At 36.8% G+C, this 24,114-nt stretch overlaps 1 protein-coding gene across 4 annotated transcripts in view; it reads right to left on the bottom strand.

Moving 5' to 3' along the window:
• Fshr (follicle stimulating hormone receptor) overlaps positions 1-24,114 on the bottom strand; it is a 155,480-nt gene that overhangs the window by 74,094 nt on the left and 57,272 nt on the right. For all 4 annotated transcript variants that reach the window (XM_078029230.1, XM_078029231.1, XM_005324470.3 and 1 more), the window contains exon 2: positions 15,122-15,193. In XM_078029230.1, coding sequence (XP_077885356.1) covers positions 15,122-15,193 — 72 coding nt within the window. The remainder of the gene's footprint in view (positions 1-15,121; positions 15,194-24,114) is intronic.

The raw sequence follows: 24,114 nt of genomic DNA, 5'->3' as shown, positions 1-24,114 counted from the left end.
AGAACTAAAAGCCCTAATTGCACTGAACATGGTGTGCTTCTGGTGGGTGGGCAGGGTTGGGGGAGAGGTAGTGGTGTGCATGCTTATTACTTACTCAGTGAATGTAACTCACAAACCCAGAGAAATTAGACAATGAAGGCTCTGAAGTAATTAGGCTGAGATAAATGAATACATAAATATCTTCCATTTTCTTTGGTCCTTATAAACCCAGCCTATGAGATATATGTTCCATAGACAGATGACTTTCTGAACACATGCTCCCCTAAATCAGGCACTTAGCACTTTAAAAAAAAATTATTTGTTCTTTTCAGTACTTAGCACTTTTTGATTTGTGTATTCCACAAAGATCTCTACACTATCAGGACATGGATGGACAAAATCCTCACATCTTGCTTACATAATTAGTGGTGAAGCATAAGAAGAGTCAATATTCTGGTGGATTTAGAGTAGTTAACCCAGTGTATGGAGCTTCTTCTTTTCTGTTTGAAATTTCAGAGCTCAGGGGGAGCCTATTGTGAATAATATGATCAAATGACATGGACTGTGAAAGTCTATAACCTTTTTAGGGAGGCCTCAAACCCCCATTATAATTCTGAATGTGTTTTAATACGATCTGCCACACAGAATGCTTTCCTCTCTCCTTCTGATTAGGGAAATTCTGTGGTCTACATAACATCTCTTGCTTTTCTAATCTTGCTTTTCCATCTGTGTGAAGTCCTTCAGCACCCAATGCCTGGACAGTAACATTTAGAGGTTGCTTGTGTTCCTGTTTGTATCTTTTCACATGAATTCTGACTTCTGTAGCTATATTCCCTGATTTAGAACCAAATTCTATCTTTTCTTGTAACTCCTAATGTGAAAGACTGAGAAATGAATGGATAGATAGATTCACAAAAGCAGCTTAGGAGGCACTAATAAGAATGAATCTGAGAATTTAAGTGATGTGCCGTTCTTTCTGTTTATACAAAGTCATAAACAGGTGGGGGAGAGTCACATTTTCAGTTGGCAATGGGCACCTATTCTGTTTATTACTGTTCCCTCTAGGAACCCTCTCACCCTCCCACCTCCCCTCATTCCCTTTATACACCACACTTAAAATTGGAGGCATAACCTTGTTCAAGATTGTGCAAAACAGGAACATGGTAATGAACTCTTGTTGCTGCTATAAACTTGATGAATGGCTTGTGGAGGAAGGGCATTAAATGGCAATCTCAGTCCAGTGATTAGCTCTGCAGCATTCCTCCTTTGGCCCTCATGCACACCAGCATAGATTCATTCTGCTCTAGGTTTTCTGTGGGCTCCATTGGGTGTACAGGGATGTGACTGGGTCTTGAATGAGAAGGGAAGGAGTGGAGAAGTTCTCTTCATTTCATTTCAGCATTACCACTGCCTTTCTCCATCTTGCCTTCCCCAACCCACTTTACTCATACACAATTCTAGCTGTTTGACCTGGAAGAATCCTTCTAATTTGCCTACCTAAGACTTCCAGGACATAAATGCAGGTTTTCTGCCACAAGAAGAAGTGCTCAGGCTCAGTTTGCCTAGATGAACCCTACTATGGGCCTGCTCCTGAAACTGTTGTACCTAGATTGCATTTTTCAGAGTCCAGCTGTGTTTCCAGAGCACCAACAGAGAGGCTTTCAGAAACTGCAACAGTACTTTCCTAAGTGACTAATTATACTCAAAACTGAGGACCATTTTAACTTTTACATGGGATCTGACAATGACAAAGAGAATAAGAAAACTTTCCACAATCTATCATTCATTTGACGAATAGCAACAAAGCATGCATTGATGGGTACGTTCTGTGCTTTTTTTCCCCAACTGTTTCATGTGTGCATTACCAACAATGACACTGGAACAGAGGTCATGAGTCATTCGTCTTGTGTGCTGTACAGTTTCTAAACAGGACCAGTATTTTGTGGATCTTGTAACTCAGTATGGGCTATAGACCTGCAGCATTGGTATAACCTGGGAGCTGCAGAACCTTAAGTACTACTCAGACCTGCTCAATCAGACTCGCCTTAGAATTAGATCCCTAGGTGATTTGTCTGAACATTAAAATTTGAGGTGCCTTAATGTAGAAGACACTGAGCAGACACTCATGAAAGGCTCACTAAATTCAACCCTCCCCCAAATAATCTTTTTATACAGAGAGAAAATCCTGTATCTTGGTTAAGAACTTCTGGTTCAATCTACTCGTAACTAGAATGTTAATTTGAAGAGGAGTTAGACACAAGTCGGCAAAAACCAAGAAGAAAGAAAGCCAACACATCTAGTAGAGTTAGAATGTTTTCTTTAAAAGGATATGTTTTGTTGAGACAGCTTGGGCCAATTTTTAATCGTGGATATATCGTATTAGAGCATTTCCCCTTTGGCATGGAAAAGACCAGTTTTGCACTTGAATCTTTCACTGCTTGGATCAGATGCTCTTCCACTTCAAAAACATCCCTCTTTTCCCATTGCCAAGTGCTCAAGACTCTATTAGAAGCATAAAAGTGGGGAAGGCTAACCCAACGCACCTGCATGTAAGGTTACCTACTTGATAGAAGTCTAAGGGCTACTCTTTTCTTTTGACTCAGACACTTTCTTACTAACCTGTACTGACATGACCATAAGACTCTCAGCATCTAATTTCTTTTTTGATAGATGAGAGGCAACCTGGCAAGTAAAGAATTGTATGGAGAAAATGCACAGAATATGGTGTCAGAAGAAAATTTTCTCCATGATTTCCTTGCTGTTAATCTCAGACTAGTTACCAAACATCACTGAGCTTCATTTTCTCCCTTGTGAGGTGGTCACAAATACTTGCCCTACTTTTCACTGAAGAGTTGATGTGGAAGATTAATAAGCTAATAGTTATAAGAGGCATTTTGAAAGCATATTATAGGATATCAACACAAAGGTATTCAAGTTACTAAAATAAATCATATAGAAAATAACTCCATGAATTTGCATCTCTATATGTCTGTTTTCTCAGCTTACTTTTTTTTTAACCACTATGATCAAAAGACCTAACAAGAACAATTTTAGAAGAGGACAAGTTTAGTAGGGGCTTATGGTTTCAGAGGTCTCAGTCCACAAACAACTGACTCTATTGCTGAGGCAGAGCATCGTGGCATAAGAGTGTGGTGGAGTAAAGTGGTACATAGCCACCAAGAAGCAGAGAGAGACAGATCTCCCCTCATCATGGACAAAATATAAACCCAAAAGGCATATCTCCAGTGATTCACCTCCTCCATCCACACCCTACCTACCTATGGTCACTACCAGATAATCCCTATCAGGGAATTAACACACTGATCAGGTTCAGACTCATAAGCCAATCATTTTACCTCTAAACTTTTTTGCATTGTCTCAGACATGAGCATTTGGGGGACACTTCATATCTAAACCATAACAATGTTCTACTTCATTCAATTAGAGATCAAAGTTATTACCCTTCTACATCATGTATTATCTGAATTATACTTCTTACATTCAGATATCACAGATTAGTAGGTTGCTGCATGAGTTTCGCAGTAATAATGGCTGGGTTCAAGTCCTGGCTCTACCACTTATGAAATGTATGATATATCAACTTCTTCACTGTGAAATTGAGATGCTACTTAGACTGTTACGATAATTAAATTATAAAGTGCTTATCTCAGTTTCTGGCACAGTAATCCCTTGACAAATGACAGTTGTGATTGTTGTTGTTGTCGTCAAGCAATACAGGAATTCCTTGAGAGCTAGGACTGTGTCTCTTCATCTTTATTGCCCATGTAGCTCTGACTGGCACATAAGCATCATCAAATCATTCTCTCATGTAATTAACACCCATTTTGTGGTGCAAGAGGAATTTTTTGAATTATTGATTAATATGCTTTTCTTCGTCTGCATGGTTTCTCCACAGTTGCTCACCAGTAGAACAGAGCAAACGTAGCGGTGCATATACAAGTCAGAAGGAGATGTACCCAGCTTAAGGAAGCTCATTAGTTCTGCAAGCCTTATCCTCACAGATGTACAGGGAGTGATGGAAGTCACAATCATTTACTCTGTAAACTCTGATAAATCACTTGATGGATTAGCTGGTGTCATCCATCAGTCTGCACTTGTCTTGAGTATTTGACTGAAGTCTATAAATCTCCCTTTGGAAAGGTTTAACCAGTAATCTCTGTTTGGCTTCACTTCCTTAAAGTTAGCATGGAGCTTACTCTCTATGCAGGACATTCTTATTATTATGGGACTTGGGACTGCAGTAAACCACCATTCTTTTTCCTCAAAGCAAATGCTTGCTTTACTAAATAAAAAGTCACATCTTAACTGTCTACTTGATTGGACTAAGAAGTCATGTATTTATGTGAGGAGAAGCTGGGAAGATAATTTAAGGGAAAGTAGTATGTGACCCCACTTAAAATTTTAAATAACTATGTGATAACTGGCACCAGACAATGAGGAAGCCATTCTCGAAAGTACTAATGTCAATGTGATTGCAAGAAGATCATTCTTTCCCAAATTTAAGTTCATGTACACATGGGCATTGCAAGCCTGAACAAGTCAGTCAAGATTTAGCTTTTTATGTATTGCAGCAAAACTCCTTAAGCACATGTGACACTTTGACTAAAATCCCACTATTAGCAATTCAACTCTTCAGATTGGGCATTAACCACTTCATGTTTTTTAAAAAGGACAAATTGTCTTAGAGGAGCCAGTTCATGAGCTCCTTAGATTTTGGTGTCATTAAGTGCTTCGGATGCTTTTATCCTTACTGAGAAAGAAGAATCAAGAACAAGATATAAACAATTGAGAACCTGTTTTAATAAAAATGAGGTGATATATGCGTTCCTTAGGTTGATGGTGGTCATCATTTCACAATGTATACTAATATATCAAAATGTAACATTGCATATCTTAAATATAAATTTCTTACTAAAAATATATTTAATTTTTATGTGTTAATCATACTTCAATAACACTGATATAACATCATAATAATAATAATAATAATAATAATAATAATAATAATAATAAATAATGGAGGTAGTTTTCTTATAGAAATAAAAAAAAGCCCAGAGGTTGGGAAAGAAACCAACAGATAGCACTGACAAATTCAGTGACTCTCTCTGCCATTATCACTCCACTGTGCCCAGTCCTGTGCTAGGTGCTTTGGAGCAATACAAGAAGAGCAAAAGGTAAAATTAGTAACGAGTGTGTGGTTGGGCTGAGACACTATGAATGGGAATCAGAACAAACATGCTCTCTTTATTATTCATACCTTACATTTGTGTGGTCTTTTAACTTTGTAAAGCATCCTCACATCCAAGTGAAAATTACATGTTTATAAAACATTTGGCATCGACAATCGCTATCTCTGTGCCCAGAATCTCAGACCCACTGGGATGGTTAAGTTGTACTTTATTCATTTAGGCTCTTCTGGCACTTATTTCTCACTCTTACACTTTTCCTCTCTGCCTGTTTAACTTCTGGAATCATCTGAACTCTAAAAACACATTTGATTTCTGTGTAGACTGGCCGGTGTGGATCTGATCTGAGTACCGAAGGGGAACCTCAAGAAATGTAAGATTCAGGTTGTTTATTTATTGGCCGGGGGGTGAGCACGTGAGTGGGTCCATATTTTACTTGAGTCTTTTACCATTTTAAGCATCTTATGAAGTCTTAAATAGCACAGATGGATGTGGTTGTGATGGGCATGGACTAAATGAGGAAATAAAAATAAATAGTTTGTGTATTGATTAGAGCTTGCCTTTAGATTGCATTTTTTATTTTAATACCATTCTTAAAAAAAAAAAAAACCTAGCAAGAGTCCTCTGAGTAGAGCCAGGAGGATATTTTAAACTTGAGTATTAGGCTGACTTAATTCTATCTTCTCTGGGTAGACACACACATTGAGTTACTGGCAGGGAGGGAAAAAGGCCAGTTCATTTTCCAGTACATCTGTGAGTGCTGACACGTGCAGCATGCTGGAAGGTCTCTCCCATGGTTTGGCTTGTCAAAAAGGGTCAGAAGGGCAAAGATACAGAGAGTGGCCTCACCTGGAAGAAGATTGTGTATGATGGCAATTCTTATCACACCTCTATCAGTCTTGCCACCTGGAAGCCTTAGCTGCTCCATGAAAGACACCAAGCAGAAATCACTGGAACTAATATAGCCATGGAGAATGAGATGGCCAAGATGGCGGAAGATCTTAGTGATGAAAGGACCATCTCTAACTCCCAGCTTTATGACTATAAGCTTGCCCCTTCACAGTGTGGCTCTTACCTGTATCCCTCCTATTTTCTTTTCCTTGTAATGCTTTCTGGTCAAGGACACCCTATTATACTTTCATGGATAAAGCATAAGGTACTCAGGTGGGGACATTTTAATGAATAGAGGGTTGGAGTTATCTATAAAATTATGCATTTCAGGAACTCTGTTTCCTTTATCAGACTCACCCCTCACCCCAATAAATAAAAAGAGATCAAAGCAGAAACAAAAGAAAACCCCAAAAAAGCCAAGCATATAATTACAAACCTAATAAATTATTCTCTTTCTTAGCTGGGCAGCTCTTAGATATCACAGAGTTTATTTTAAGGACCCACGGAGAAATGGTTGAAAATAACGAGACTTAATGCAAACAGTAAAACCACATTAACACAAAAATTGACAAGAAAAGAGTTTGTGTTCTTGGTTAAGGCAATAAATACAACAAAAATACTTTTTTTCAGAATATTTATGGAGAATAGGAAATGAGATAAGGACTTTCGCTTTCTAGACACTAACTCTTGCCTGACCTGGGTCAATAATGACAACTTAATTGGCCCAACTCTTACATTTCCCAACTGCTGACTAAGTTATTTTGCAGCTCAACGAGCAGCTCAGTTTGCAAACCTTTGGACCAAGACTACTCTTAGCAGGAGCTTTGCCCAGAAATGAGTTGGCACAATGGTACTTCAAAGCAAAAAGATTCCAAGAAAAGGATTCCTTCTCTCTGTGACTGGAGCAATAGAAAATGACTCCAGGTTCTCATTTCTGGAGGTTTCAAGTGCTTGAGCATAGAATTCCTCTCTTTTAATTATAAAAGACACTGAAGGAAGTTTTCACAGCCTTCATTTTCCCCTTGGTCCCTCTTTTATCTAGTAGAATAATTCTGCAAAATTGTAGATGTCCATCAAAAGGAACCCTGTGTAATAGGAAGAACCAGACTACTTTGGGCTTCCCCACATCAGGACCCATTTCTGGGTGTTGATGGCTTGTCCTCTCTGAGTGTCAGTATCCTTGTCTGGAAAGCATACATTAACTGAAAGCACCTGGCTCATAATAAGTGCCTAATAATTATTGGTACAAAAAATCAAGTCTGTTAAAGTATAATTTAACAAATAAAATGCAGTCATTTAACTATGCAATGAATCTGTACAAAAGGATGCATTCTGAAATTACCACCACAATTGAGATATCAAATATCTCCACCATGATAAAAAGTTTTCTGTTTTCTTTCCTTAATAATCTAAATCATCATCCTGGGTTGCTTTTTGTCATCATAGATTAGATTTTTTAAAATATGTTTATTATTAAATAGAATCATATATATTATTTGTGTCTGGTTTCTTTGTTCAGTATTCTTTTGAGAGATTTATCCACGTTGCTGTGTGAGAATTAGCAGTTTTTTTTTTGTTTTTTTTTTTTTTTTTTTTACTGATTGGCATTCTTTTGTATGAATGTAACAATTTGTTTACCCTTTGACCTGCTAATGGGTATTTAGATTGTTTTCAGTTTGGTGGTACTATCAATGAATCTCTCATGGATATTCTTAAACAAAACTTTTTGTGGAGTATGTATTTATTACTTTTGAGTAAAATATAAGAAATCAAAAGAATTGTTTTCCAAAGGGGTTTTATTATTTTATATTCTCACCAGAAATGTAGGAGAATTCCTGTTGCTCCATAATCTCACAATACCTTGCATTTTCAGTTTTGAATTTATGCTATTCTAGTGACTATATAATGTTATTTCATTATTCTTCTAAATTACATTTCACTAATGATGGATAATGAGCTCTTTCCCCACATGCTTTCTGTTCATTTGAAGAGTTTCTTCTGGGGAGTATCGAGATCTTTCTCCCATTTTTAATTGGATTGCTTACTTAGTTTTAACTCTAAGAATTCTTCATATATTCTTGATACAAGTCCTTTTTCATATTTGTGGATTGCAAATATTTTCTTTCAGTCTGTGATTTGGTTTTTCACTTTTTTGATTGTATCTTGAAGAGCACAAGTTTTTATTTTGTTAAAGTTCAAAATAACACCTTTATTTTATGTTTTCTTGCCCTATTTAAGAAATCTTTGCCTATCTCAAGATTATACAAAATAATTTTCTTTTGCTTTTTTTCAAGTTTTAAAGTTTCAGCTTTTTATATTTGAGTCTTTGATCCACTTAGAGTTAAATTTTGTATATCACCACCCCCAATAGATATAAGTTGATTTTTGTGGGCAAAAATTATTCTTTCCCTCTTAAATTCTATAAAACAAATTCTTTCAGGATGTAGCTAGTGAGGAGGTTTTGCCTAACTCATTTTTAAACACAAGTATCATAAAACCAAACAAAGAAATTATATGAAAAGAAATATGTAAACTAATATCCCCACAAATACAGTTACAAAAATCCTTTTAAAATGTCAGCAAATAAAATTCTGTATGTGTGAGCAATCTTTAGCAAAAATGCAAACTAGATACTTTCCCTTGGTTGCTCAAGAGCATCCTGTTTAAGTTTCATCACACTATGATACCTAAACTTGTCTCTATGACCTACAATGTGCTATGACTTCAACCCTAGCTTCTTCTTTAGCCAATTTCCTGCCAACAACTTCTTTATTTATTCTGCTCTACCTTACCTACACTGTGCATGTTCAGACTTAACTACTATCTAGTTAATTGGATTCAGACTTAAATACCATCTATCTTAGTAGTTTTGGACACTGGAATCATCAAGAAAGCTTTAAAAAGTGATTTCTGCTTGTACTGCCACCCCTCCCTCCAAGAAAGGAAATTTAAGCAGTCTCTTGGAATGATATTCAGTCATGAGAATTATTTTAAAACTCCCCGGGGGATACTAAAGTACAACCTAAAATGAAAACCACTGAACCTCCTTATCCTTGTTCTGCACAGAGACTCAGATCCCTCTTCCTGTTTGGTCTAACCAGTGTGTAGACTGGCTTTCAGCTGCTGCTTCTTGCTTTACAGTAAGTGGGACTCAAGGTTCCTTTGCCTCTCACCTCTCAGAATCCCAGAAGTTCTGTGTAAAAGGGGCTCAGGACCTCTAACCAGGAAGCTGGAAAAGGCAAAGCTAATTTCTTCCCTCTCTTCTTCTTTTCTTTTTATTTGTAATGAGTGGGCCCAAAGAACTGAGAATTTGGAGGATCCTCAACTTTTTAATTGCATTTATAGGAGTTCTTACTCAATAAATCTCTTCCTCTGAAAGTCTCTCTGCTAACTTTTCTTTCCTGAGTGATCTGGGGTGGAGGGTGGAGTGTCAGACTAGTGTTCTCATTTTTATATGCAAATAAATCACTTGATTATATTTTTTGTCCTTATGTTATCATGAATATTTCAAATGAATTTTATATGGTTCATATTTATGGTGTGGGAGCTAGTTCACTTTTTGGCTCGATGCCGCCTCATCTGCATATACCATATCTCAGCTGATGTTGATTGGTCTCATTTACATATTCATCACGGTCCTATTTTCAATGATATTTTGTTATAAACTGGCTTTTCTTCCCCCTCCAGTGTTATAATAGCACGTAGATGTGTTTTTAAATTGTACTCATTTCCATACATAATTTTTCTGGTTACCATAAATCACCACATTGTCACTTACTTCCCCTACCCTAGTCAGTGTAATCTTCACACTTTATACCAAGCTGACATATGGCTCCGAAGTAATTAAAGACAATGTAAACAGTTTACAGTGCACTTTGCAAAGCCACTTCACATTGCAGAGAGCTTAATGATTTCTTCCCCAGCAAGTCCCAAAGCAAGGAAGGGTAGGGAGGTGTGAGGTAACAATGTTGACTGACGGAAGCTAAGATGTGGACCATGGCCATTTCATTTCTAAAGGAAAAGCTTCTGTTCCAAGTTTTACCCCCAAAGACTTCTTTTCCTTTTAACTTATGATAGAAGGAGAGGGAATGAGTTAGGCTGGGCTAATGAGCAAGGAAGAATTATCTATCTGCAATGGCTGGGGCATGTACTTTCAGTCATTCTAACAGGAATAAAGATGAGAAATGTGGAGGGGGGGAGAATCAAGCTCTTCAATGCCATTATTGTGCCACTGAGATTACATATTTCTGTTCCTCGATAACCCTGTGAAATAGGCCATACTATTAATATTTTTATAATTGATGCAGATGGGGCTCAAAAAGTCAACACAAGTGCAGATGTGATGGGAGAAGGAAATAAAGAGGTCTGGTCTCACAATCTAAGAAACTAGTCTAATTCCATGCAGATGAGGCACATTTCATTCTGGAATATCTTTTTCTGTTGCTTATACTCTGTGTTACTTGGATAGGGAATTTGGTCTCTATACTCTGTTTCCTCATCTGTAAAATGTCACTACTGATGGGACCTACCTTGCATGTGACTAGAAAGAGGAAACAACTATAGCACTTGATAACAGTGGCAGTCTTCTACTTGTGCTGCCTTGGTCCATGAGCTTGCTTTCCCCTCAGTCCCATCCATGATCAACATAGCAACTAGAGTGCTCTTCTGAGTTCATATCTGATTGTGTCATCCTTCATACCTGCCCATCACCCCAACATACACACATATACATTCTTTTTCTCTCTCTTTCTCTCTCTCCATGCTTTATCACTGTTCTTACTATAAAAAAGGAGATCCTTAATACAGGTAGGGGTGCAGCTCTACATAGCTGAACCTCCTGCTCTCATAGCCAGATTTCAGTTTATGGAACATACCACGTAATGCAGCCCACCATGAGCCTTGGCATATGCTATTCCTTCTGACTGTAATTCCCTTTTTACACTTGCCACCTTTGTTTAGTTGGCCACATCTTACTCTTCAGATTACTGTGTCAATGTCGCTGGCTCAGAAAGACCCTTCATAGCCTTGCCAGCTAGGGCAAAGCCCCGACTACATACACTCTCAAATCACCTCGAATGTCTACAGAGTGACTGCCATTTTAGCAATTTTATTTTAATTTATGTGATAATTTAATTTCTAACCACACTATTGGACTTTAGATTCCAAGAACATAAGGGCATGTTTGTTTTTATTCAGTGTTGAATCCATATCATTGAATTGAATTGAATCCATTTAATAAAGCATCAAATCAGGGACATACAATAAATATCTGACAAGTGCCTGGATAACAATGAGTGAGTGAATGAGTATAATTAGCAGGGGGACAAGATAAGATAGCTCAATATAAAAGTAGTATACTAAGTAATATGAATGACAGTGATCAATAATGAAGGAGTTGACAGGCAGATGAACCCTGGCTGAAGATATATTCTAGGCAGTTCTACAGTTATAAATTAAAATATATAACAAAATGTCTGAGAAGTATACACAAAACAAGTGATATGGATATTATATCTGTTTAGACTCTTTGTGCTGTGAGAGGCTAAAGAAAATAAACTCCCAACAGGCTTAAAGGGGAAAAATGAATTTAATGGCTCATTTCACTTGATGGCCAGAGAGGAGGAATGGCTTTAGAAAGAGTTCTATTCAAGTTCCAGTGTCCTCAGGATTTAGGCTCACTTTTGTATGCATTTCTCTCTCTCTCTCTCTCTCTCTCTCTCTCTCTCTCTCTCTCTCTCTCTCTCTCTCTCTCTCTCTCTCATTTCCCTCCTGTTAGCTCCATTGCTCATCCCCACCCCTGGTGGAAGATGACTATAGCAGTCCTGGCTTCAAATCTTCTCAGGGTTCTATTCAGAAAAAAAAGAGGTGGCCTTTTCTTTACCCAATCTCATAAAAGTCTTAAGACTTAGTCTTGCTTACATCACACACCTGCCCCTGGTAGATCCACTGCAGCTAGGAGAATGTGGTGCTCAAACTGGGTTTCTCCTGAGTCATGGGCACCATCCTTAGAGTTGGCGATACCCACCCCAACTTGGAATGAAGGAAAAAGGCCCCCAAACAAAACTTAAAGGACTTTCTGACAGGAGATTGAGGGTGGGGGAAATGGAGACCAAATCCTGGTGGTCGGGCAAACAACTAGTGTCTCCAAAGAAAATTATTTCGGTTATCATGTAGAAGACAAAGGTCTCTGTCTGTGGCCTGGGTAGTTGAGGAAGGCTTTTGGAATTAAACTAAGACATGAAAGATGAATAGGATTTCTTTTTTTTAATATTTAATTTTTTCCTAACTAATTATATATGGCAGCAGAGTGCATTTTGTTTTATTGTACACAGTTGTAACATAACTTTTCGTTTCTCTGGTTGTACACGATGTAGAGTCACACCATATGTTCAGTCATACATGCACCTAGGGTAATGATGTCCTTCTCATTTCACCATCTGAATAGGATTCTACTAGCAGGACTTCTAGTTAAATATTTATTGAGTGCTTGCTGTGTGCCAAGCACTGATAAAAGCCTCTTATGTTTATCATTTTTTTTCCTCCCATTCTCCCAGTAGGAATCATTGGGTCTGGCAACCATAGTATTGTTGGGATCTTTGACAGACTAATTTAATAGTGTTGAAAAACAAGTGGGCATAGGCTGAGCAGTGATTGAAAGAAAATCAGGGAGGCAATGAATGCAAGCTGTTCTTTCAGAAGAATGATCTTAATGAAGAAAGAGGAAAAAGTAGCATGGTAGGAAGGCAGAATTTATACAGAGAGCTTTAAAAAATATTTTGTAAAGTATAGGTGAACTTGGTCTCATGGGCAGAATGAATGAAGACTGTGATTTGTGAAGAGGAAGATGTTGAAGGTACAGTCAGTATTTTCTAATTCTGGAAACTGGTTAAAAAGTAGAAAGAAGGAGATAAATGTAGGAAGGAGATGAGAACTGATGAGCAACCAAGAATGTGAAGGTGAGACAATGGAGTGAAGGTATATCTGGTGACTAAGGATTCAGACAGTTTCCTGAGAGTTCAATTCATCCCCTGCTAAAGGATGCCTTAAGATGAAAAGAAAAACATGTTAAAATAAGATTATTTTATTTTTGCCATCTCATTGTGTCAGTACAGGCTGATTAATAAAGACATTCAGTAGAAATGAACAAGCCGTTTCTGAGGAATTTCAGTTACTGAGCTAGTTACTCTGGCTCTTGACTTATTGCTGCATCAGCTCAGCTCAATAGTCACACAGCTACAGAGAGGTCCCATGAATGCTGACCCCCAGTGAGGATCAGTCACACTTGCTGGATTGAAAATTTTTAAGGTGGATTATTTGCCAAATCTGATATTTCTGCCTTTATAATATGTCTCTATGAGATTATAGAGATGTTTGGGGACTCATGAGTGTTCATTAGCCATCCAGTCTGTTAGCAGGGCTAAGCAGTCCAGGAACATGCCTTCCTTTGTAAGTTCTTCAATTCTGTGGTTTCCCTGGTGAGTTCTGTTCAGGTGAAATCCCTGTGAGTGTTGAGGGTCCTTAACACAAGGTAAGCAGGTATTAAGCTGGGCTCCCATCTGACTCCGAGATAGAAATTCCTGATCACATAAGCCCCCTTTGAAACTCCTTTCATAACACACAGATGGAGAAGCCAAGCCCCTGAAAAGTAAGGTGATTTAATCAAGGCCACGCAGTAAGTCTATATTAAAAGTAACACTCAAACTCAGGATTCTGACCACTCTCCTCTAAGAGGGTGGCTTAGTTGCTGAAACACATCGCTCTCTCTGCACTTTGTGCTCCCTTTGTTAATGGATTCCTTTCTTGATTCCCTAGACCTCAGCAAGTAATATTCTTAAAGGGGGTGGAGTAAAAGAACTAAGAGGGAAATTGAGTAACTTCAAAATGGAGAAACAAATGAACTGGAGGGTTGCTTTCTCTTACTGCAATAAAAATGATTTCTTTCTGAATTCTGTATCTGTTGCTGCACTTAGTGGCATTTAAGTTCTGAATCCTGAATCCTGAGAATTGAGACACAGTAAAGAACCATCTCCCTCCTCCTATGGAACAGGAGAAAGGACCAGAAGCCTTCAAAAGGAGGACAGGGTACTTTAATTGTGAGTGAATTTGCTCTATTCTTTACTGCTGTAACTCACTATGAGAAAACCTTATCTAGGTTAAACCCTAAATTAATTGAGTCTAATAAGAAGAAAATGTTTGAGTAATGAAGTAGTCTTCTCTTTCCAAAGGAAATCTCTGTCAGTGCTGTAAAGTTACCTATACTTTTAAATGTTTATGACAATTACCACTTGCCTGTGTGCATGGCTTGGGAACAAGAAGTCTAGAGAGCACAAATGTTTGACCCTGCTATCACTTATAAATTATCTAGAAATAATAGAACATATCTCCAAAAGAAAAGGGATATAAGCAGAAGAGTTAGGCTTTAGTTTATGAACATTCTACTCACAGGGACTTTGGAAGCAACTCTTTAAAAAGCGAGAGAGAGGTTGAGGGAGACAAAAAAGAAAAAGAACACTTTTTGGATAGACTTTTGTCAATTTCAATCAATGGTCATACCTAGAAAGCTTCCCCATTATTGCTTAGAAAGCATGGTAAGGAAATTAAATGGGAGGAGATGCATATGGTTTGCTTGGCACATCAGTTTGACTTCTGAGTACATAAGTCCCCATGAAGGATTGGTTCTAGGACCTATCTGAGGTACCAAACTAGGGATGCTCAAGTCTCTCATATTGGTGTAGTATTTGCATATAATGTATGCACATCTTTTAATATACTCTCATATAAACTATCTCTAGATTACTTATAATAATATATATCTATGTAAATAGTTATTATACTATATTTTAGGGAGTAATGACAGGAAAAATTATGTACATGTTGAATAGACATATTTTTTTCAAAAAAATTCTAATTTGCAATTGGTTGAATTCACTGATGAACCTGTCAATCTGGAGGGCCCACTGTACAGAGTAGCATAGTAGATCTGATCTGAGATTGCTCCCTAAAGCCCATAGGAGGCATTGCACACAGCGGTGCCTGATACATACATTTTCTCCAGGTCCCCAAATCCTGCAAATGCTCCTTTGGGAATGACTTGAAGCTTGGTGAGGACAAATCTCCTGAAAAGAGAGTGGATATAAAATATCACAACTTATGCATTAATAAGTAATCAAGTGCCTATCATATAATTCCGGTGAACAGCCAAGATTTACCAAGTGCCTGCCATTGTGATTGAGATTGCCTTTATATTCTCTCTCTCTTCATCCTCACCACAAAGCAGTGATGTTGACACTCTTATTCTCCCCATTTTTCATGAGAAGTGTTTAAGGAGGATAAAAATCTTGTTCAAGGTCACATGGTAAATGGCAGGGCTGGGACATGAGCCTTGCTTGTAACCTCTGCTCTATGCTATTTCCTAACCCCATGCAAAGCTGCTTTTGTTTGTCTATGTCAACTCCCAATACCTCTTCCTTCATTGTCATGCTCTACTGACCTTGCATCCTATTCTAAAGGGAAAGTGAAAACAACAGAAGAAAACGTCCTCATGCTCTCAAGTGGCTCGCTGTCATCAACATTCCATAGGCTCTCATTATATCAAAGAAGACATTTGGTATTTGTTTTTTAGGGATTGACTAGCTTCACTAAGCATAATCTGCTCTAGTGCCATCCATTTCCCTGCAAATTCTATGATTTTGTCATTTTTTATTGCTGCATAGTACTCCATTGTGTATAGATGCCACATTTTTTTTATCCATTCATCCATTGAAGGGCATCTGATAATGAGAGCAACTATGAACAGAGCAAGGAGGAAGAGCAGGAAGAAAAGACTAACATTTAACAGAGTCATGAGATGGGAGGGAAAGGGAGAGAAAAGGGAAATTGCATGGAAATGAAGGGAGACCCTCATTGCTATACAAAATTATTATAAGAGGTTGTGAGGGGAATGGGAAAATAAACAAGGAGAGTAATGAATTACAGTAGATGGGGTAGAGAGAGAAGAAGGGAGGGGAGGGGAGGGGAATGGGGGATAGTAGGGGATAGGAAAGTTAGCAGAATACAACAATTACTAATTGGGCATTATGTAAAATTGTGGATGTATAACCGACGTGATTCTGCAATCTGCATTTGGGGTAAAATTGGGAGTTCATAACCCACTTCAATCTAATGTATGAAATATGATATGTCAAGAGCTTTGTAATGTTGTGAACAACCAATAAAAAAAATAAAAAATAAATAAAAAAAACAAAAAAAAACATTCCATAGGCTGCCCTCCAATACCATGGAGAACTGTCCAGGGTCCTGACGGAGAAGAGCCCTCGCGATTCATCCTCTATCTCTTTCCTTCTCTTCTTTCTAGTTCAGGTAACCACTACAGCAATTTCCTTTTCTTTCATTGTTTAATAATTTTATTCCTCTATCTTCCCTCCACTACTAAATTCTTCCCATTAATAGAAAAATATTTTAAAATTTCTTCCATCTAAAAAAGTCTTCTATTACTATCAGTCATCATCTTCAGTTTGGCCATTTTCTTCTACTTAAAAAACTTGTCTCACCCCTGCCAAAAAATTCCATGCAGTAGCTCCTACCTCACTCAGGGAAAAAAAATCCAAATTGTTTATAGTGACCTTCAATACCTTGCAGGAGCTTCTGGCTCTCTATTCCTCTAACCTCATTTTTTTTTTAAAGTTTGGTATACATTATAATTCACTCTGATAAGAGAGTTTGCAATGTATGCTTTAAATAATATTCCCAGATTCATCTCCACATGTGTGTATAATCTCCTAACAGTAAGGCTTAAAATGCAGGGGTTAGGCTGTCCTTCCAAGAAGCAGGAAAGAATACTTCATTACAGAGTTCCCTTTTCTTATCCTGCTCTTGTCACAGAACCCTCTTGCTATTCCTTGGTTATAGCAGGTTCCTAATGATTCTGCATTTACAATTCTCTCTGTTTAAAACATTCACCTCCCAGATATCTTCATGGCTTGTTCCCTCAGCCATGCAGTTTGTTCTATTGCCATTTTCTCAATGAGGCTTTCCTTTACCACCCTATTTAAAATGACAATGAGCCAGGCTTAGTGGTGCATGTCTGTAAACCCTGAGGCTTGGGGCTGAGGCAGGAGGATCGTGAGTTTAAAGCCAGCCTCAACAATTTAGTGAGGCCCTAAGAAACTTAGAAAGACCCTGTTTCAAAATAAAATGTAAAAAAAGAAAATAGGGGATGGGGATGTGGCTCAGTGGTTAAGTGCCTCTGGATTCAATACCTGGTACCAAAAAAAAAAAAAAAAAAAGATATTTCATCCCACATGGCTTCTGGCTCCTCTACCTGCTTAAATTTTTCTTCATAGCAATTCTGATAGTTCTACATTCTGTTTCATATATTCTTGTATTTATTTCTCTGTTTTTCATAACTAGAATGTAAGCTCCATGAGGGCAGGGATTTTCCTTTGATTTGTTACTGCTGTAACACAGTGCCTGGCACACAGCACTAGCTGAATGGCTAAATGATAGCTATGATACAGTCTAAAACTTATAGGCTCAAGGGTGAAATTACAAGTGACCCTTTGGGAATCTCTACAACGGGAATACTATTCTTTCTGTGTCTTTCTTCCTTCTGGCTTTGTCTTGCTTCACAACTGATTAACAGGGATTTAGTTTATTTCCCATTTTAACTCTACCTTCCACAAGGCAGTCTGCAGGCAGGAACTGTAATGAAACACTGTGGACTAGGATAGCTTCATAAAATTCACTACTTTAGTCTCTTGTCATCTGGTGGTGTTCGTGAAACCAGTTTCAGATAGAGCTGCTACAGAGGCAAACTGGTTTTTTCTTCCCCTTTGTCTGCATTTGGCTATCATGTGCACCTGCAGTGAGGAATCATGAGAGAGGATGCTTTGTTCTGCTCTGCTCTAAAGAAATTTCTGTACTTGTTGAGAAGGCAAAATCAGACTTTAGGACTGACAGGAACCAGTTTTGTGCTATAGTTGAAGTAATAATTGTAAGTGTTACTCAAGGGAAAAAATGAGAAAGGATCCAAACTACACAAACATATAGAAGAAAGGTTAGCTTTGAGCCTGGGCCTCAAAACTACCATGTTATACCAAAAGTATCATCTCTATAAAATCATTTAAACAAAAGTGCTATGATTTAAAATTAGATGTAATGGATCTGGAGGAGCTACAAGACAGCCACGTGTTCAGGAGGGTGCACAGCTGCTATTCTACCGTGTGAATTTTTCCAGGGTATCCTAGGATGTTCCTACCCACAGGATGTCAAAATCCATGAATGTTCTGGTCCCTTATACAATTTGGTGTGATGATTGTGTATCGCCTATGCCTATCCTTCTGCATACTAATGTATAAGTCATCTCTACATTACTTATAATCTAATACAATGTCAGTACAATGTAAATAGTTTAGGGAATAATGTATAATTTAGGGAATAATGGCAAAAAGTCTGTACATATTCAATACAGATGTACTTTTAAAAAAATATTTTTGATCCACAGTTGGTCAAATCTGTGGATGTGGAGGACTGATTGTACTGTATTGCCAGTATTTGGGTTTAGATGCAAATATTCAGCAATTTATTATAAAATAGGATTTGAATTAGATGGTTTTGCCAAACTTCAGGCCACTGTAACTGTTCTGAGTACATTTAAGGTAGGCTAGGCTAAGCTATGATGTTTAGTAGGTTAGGTATATTAAATGCATTTTTGATTATTGATATTTTCAGTTTATGGTGGGTTTATCATGTTGTCAGTCTAAAAGCATCTGTATAGATTAAGTTTAATTTACATTAACTTTTTATTTCACAATTTCAAGTTAACTTTTTGCATATATTTATTCTTAAGATAGACAAGGAATTTTTCTGTAATATTGAACAGTTTATTAGAATAATTTTAAGAATGCTTGTAATTTTACCACTAAAGATGATTTTAATAAAATTTATATTTACTTGAAGGTTTATTGGAGAAAATTAAATTTTCTACTCAAAGATGTACACTCTATTTATTACAGAAGGTATATTTTAACCAGCAAATTCCTGATAATGCATTATAACGTTGGTGATCTAGTTGTAGTCAACTAATTCAAAGGATGTGTGCAAACTTCCTTTAAACCAAGAACACAGGTAAAGGCATCATCTTGATGAATTTTAATTTTAGAAACAAAGTAAATGAAAGTCTAACAGATTAACTTTAAAAACACATTGCAGCATTTAAGCTTGCCTTGAGAGAGTAAACCTAAGTAGAATGCAGAAAGACAGCAAAGAGGATCAAGGAAAACAAAAGCTAGTTCTTTGGAAAGATTAATAGAATGGAAGAAAATCTGTCCAGATTGACCAAGGGAAAAAATGAGAGAGAGAAACAATGAAAGGCATGAAAATGTGCTCAGCTTCAGGTAGAACGGGTTTTAAATTAGAGAATTCTGATAATGATTTATAACATTAGATTTGAAAAATAAAATAATATGGGTAATTTTCAAGTTGGGTGCAGTGGCATAGGCCTGTAATCCCAGTGGTTGGGGAGGCTGAGACAGGAGGATTGGGAGTTCAAAGCTGGACTCAGCAAAAGCGAGGTGCCAAGCAACTCAGTGAGACCCTGTCTCTAAAGAGGGCAGGGGATGTGGCTCAGTGGACTCATTCCCCTGAGTTCAATCCCTGGTACCAAAACAACAACAAGAAAACAATATGGGTAATTTTCACAGAAATGCAATTTTATAAAAACTGACTCAAAAAGATACAGAAAATTGAATAGATCCATAACTATTAAAAACTGGTTGGTACTTTAAGAGCTATCCACCAAAAAACAACAACAACAACAAAAAAACCCAAGTTCAGAATAATATGATTTTAGAAGTTAACTTTAAGGAATAGCAAATCCAAACATACAAACTATCTTAGAGACCACTGTTTTAAACAAAGTACAACCTAATTTTATGTGGATTGTTAACATCAGCAGCAAAAATAGACTAGAACAATAAAAGAATAAAAAATTATGCCAAATAAACTTATTAACATAAATGGAAAATCTAAAATAATATAGTGGCAATACAAACTGAATTGTATATTCAGTTTGGGTTTGTCTTGGAATTCAAGGGCTGCTTGATGTTATAAAACTTCCTCAATGAAGTTTTTATATAAATAAATTAAAAGAGGAAAACCATATGATTTAATTAATAGGCACAGAAAGTGTACTGATAAAGATGATACTCATCCATGCTAAAACTTTTTGACAAAAAGGAAAAAGAGATATTTTAAATCTCGAAAAGAGCAAAATCTATCAAATATTAAAATATCATGCTCAATGGTGAAATACTAGACATATTCCATTTAAAATTGGAATAAGTCAAGGATGCCTGCTATTAGCTCTTCTATTCAATATTGTTCTGGATACTCCAGCCTACACAGTAAGAGAAGAAAAAAAAGAAATATCAGGATTACTGAAGAAACACTTTTCATTTTCCATAGAAAAGATAACTGTCTACACATAGGAAGAAATTCTACTGTATAACCATCTGAAAGATCACTGTTAGAACTAACAAGAAAGTTTAACAAGGTAGATGGGTGTATGATTAGTGCAAAAAATTGATTTGCATTCTTTTGTTCTAATTCTCCCACATTAAAGTAAATCAATTAAATGTTACATAACTTGAACAGTATGAAGAAATTAATATAAAAAAGACTTAAGACTTTGGGAGACTTATCAAATATTTAATTGAAAGAAATAAAAGACCTGAGCAAACAGAAATAGGAGGTTTATACATAAGAAACCTCAATATTGTAAATAGGTCCATTTCAATCTATTTTAATATATATAAACTCAAGCCTGACTTGTCTAAGTTAAAATAGTTCTAAAGAATTGGAATAAGATTGAGAGAATCAGCATAAAAGGCAATACAATTTTTATAACACAGTGATTAAAATACTCTAGTATTAACATGTATTCAATCAACTAATAGAAGAGAAAAAAGAGCACAGTAACACACCACAAACAAAAGAATATGAGAAATGACAGGGTATCATTAGAAATGAATGGAGGAAGATAACTATCAGTAAGGGATGATAGAACTATTGATTATTCATGTGGAAAAAATAACATAAGACCTCTGATTGTTACCATATTAAAATCTCAATTCCAGGTACCCTAAAGATCTAAGTGGAAAAATGAACACTTTAAAAGTTTTAAATAAAAGTTAACATTGTCCTCAGAAGACATTCTTTTAAAAGGATACAAAATTAGTGTACCGAAATGGAAAATTTAATAAATTTAACACCATTAAACTTATAATTTCTGTAAAAAAGACAATATAAATCAAGAAGATAAGCTATAAACTGATGAGAAATGTTTTTAACACAAATAAAGTACATAGAATTGTGAAGAACTTTTCAAAATAATAAGAGATATACAGACAACTCAGTAGAAAAATTGACAAAAGATATGAATTGGCAATTCGTGGAAGAGAAAATGCAAAATGGCCAATAAACATAGGAAATACGCTCAACTTCCCTAGTAATCAAGAAGATGCAAATTTAAACAGTAATTAGATACTATTACATAGGCAAACATTAAAAGGAAAACTTCACAGGATCAGTGCTGGCAAGGCAATGGAATGAGAAGACATTTTTACACTCTTGATGGAAGGGTATTTTGCTACAAGTGTTTTCAAGAGCCATTTGGCAATATGTATTAAAGTGGAAAATACAAATGCCCTTAGCCATGTTTATGCCATTCTCTATCTCTATCATATGTGCACATGGAAACAGGTGAAGTATTAATGATTGCAGCATCATTACGAATACCAAAAAACTGAATTCTTACATGTTCATGAATAAAAGCATGAATAAATATTAATATACTGTGATACATTGAGACAATGCCAAATTATAAAGCAATGGAATGAACTGACTATAGCTGCATAGAATAATTGAGATAGATTTCCAAATCATAATGTTGAGAAAAGAAAAAAAAAAGTTGACAAGCTTCATGTAGAATGTGAACGGTATGATAAGAGTTTTATGAAGGTTAACAACGTGCAAAACAATACAGTATACTGTTTTGCATGAATCATGTATTTTCATTCTGTAGTTTTGATGCTTTGATTTTGGGGGGCTTTGCTCACTCTGAAAGAACTGTGAGCCTACTTTTTATTTGCAAACCAACCAATCTATAGTTGAAACCTCCAAACACCTCCTTTAGCAAGCTTTAGCATTCTGTGTCATGATTCTCTTGCTTTTATCACCCCTGGGGTCAGACATCTGGGACAGTCCCCTTTCATTTTCAGAGACTGGAGTTATTCAAATTAGCCTATCTCAATCTGTTTACCTTGTCTGTCCCCTAGTTTGCCCAGATAAAGTTTTTTGACCACATTATTCCCTTGCTTCCTCTGTCTCCTGACTGACAGGGTGTTTCCCTGTGTGTCCCCCTACCCTCCTGTGGTGTGATCCTATTTTGGGGGGCCTGTGAGTATAACAAAACAAACTATATTTTCAGTGGCAGCTGACTCTTGATCTCTTGGCTTCACCTTACCTGAATAACAAAGTCTGTATTTTGAAACATGTACAAAGATGCATGTATGCTTATTAAAAGGGAAATAACTTCTGAGAATGGCTGGCCCTAGAATCAACTAGTATTTGCCAACAAGAGGAAAAGGAGTGGTATGAAACAGTATCTAAAATATTCTGTTTTTTTTTTTAAATAAAAGAACTGAACAATTATGGCCAAATGTTAAGATTGGCTGAGTGATATTCTATGGATAACTGTTATTCTGTATAGTTCATGCTTGCAATATTTCATCAATTTCTCAAGATTAAAATTCTCACCAGGCTATATCCCAAGGATTCTTTATTTGCTTACTTGTTTTTAAACAGAGCTGTTTAAAAGTCATCATCATACCATGTTAGTCAGATGGCACCTTTACCCCACTCTCAGGGACATAAAGCACATGAATGGTTTCTGTAAGTATGCACAATTCACCAAGATGGCTCTGAGAATTTTTTTTCTGGTTTATATTGCAAGTTACTTAATGTTTCCCCCATGATAAATGAGATGGGTGGGATTTGCTTTTCTCTTTCCTGAAATTGGGAAGCTGTAGGATTCCCTTGAACTCTGTCTCTGTTAGAAGCAATTCATATTTTGGGCAATCCATTCACCCTTGGCCAAATTTAATTTTCCTGTCTGGCTTAAAGGAGAATGGTTTAAAAGATTCCATAAAAAGCTTTTCTGGCAGCCTGGAAAATGGCCAATATTCTTTTTGAGAAAGCTGCCTTTTTATGATGGCCCAAGTGTAAATGACACTGTGCTCAGTGTTCTTTGAATTTCACATGAGTTTAAAAATTAAAGTGAGAACAGCTTGGCAGAGGATATACAGAAAATAAATTGATCATCTTCCTGACCTCAAAATGCTGAGTTTTTGTGCTTTCATCTTGTTCAGGTCAAATTCTTACCCTAATTGACTTTTGGGGATTGTGTTTAGGAAAATTCTCCAGAGAAGTAGATGGAATTGAATAAACAAACCATATAGGGAAAAAAAAAAAAAACTAGTCCAAGTAACTAGAATTAACTCTTTGCCATGCTCCTGCAGATAAACACTGCACTTTCAACATCATTCGGGATCTAACCGGTTGCATTTCTCATGTTGCAACACATGGGTTTGTAGCTAGGGGGTGGTGGGAGCAGTTGTTCAGTAGGAAGAGGTGGTTTCAATATATAAATTGACCTTAAGTTAAACATTTTTAAAAACTTCTTCACATTTTGGCTCAAATCCTAACTGTCTAGGTCATTGTCAAATACAGAGAAATTGATCCAGCTAGCATTAGCCCCTCACTCACTTCCGGCTTGTAAAAGTTAAGGGCCAAGGATTCATTGGGGGTTATAAAATCTCCCAGTGAGGACATCTTGGTACAGAAGCATTCATGTTCTCTGTATCCCTCTTCTATGGTATGGGAAGGATGCTTGTTCTTCACATGAGCTGTTTGAAGGGATTGTCACGCATTTTCTGCATTTAGGGGGAAGCAACATGATTCAGGTGTTGTGTGTAAGATA

Source organism: Ictidomys tridecemlineatus, chromosome 12 (assembly GCF_052094955.1).
Source record: "Ictidomys tridecemlineatus isolate mIctTri1 chromosome 12, mIctTri1.hap1, whole genome shotgun sequence".
NCBI classification, from domain to species: Eukaryota; Metazoa; Chordata; class Mammalia; order Rodentia; family Sciuridae; genus Ictidomys; species Ictidomys tridecemlineatus.
Note: the sequence above shows the minus strand (reverse complement) of the source record. Positions and strands in the feature narration are given on the sequence as shown.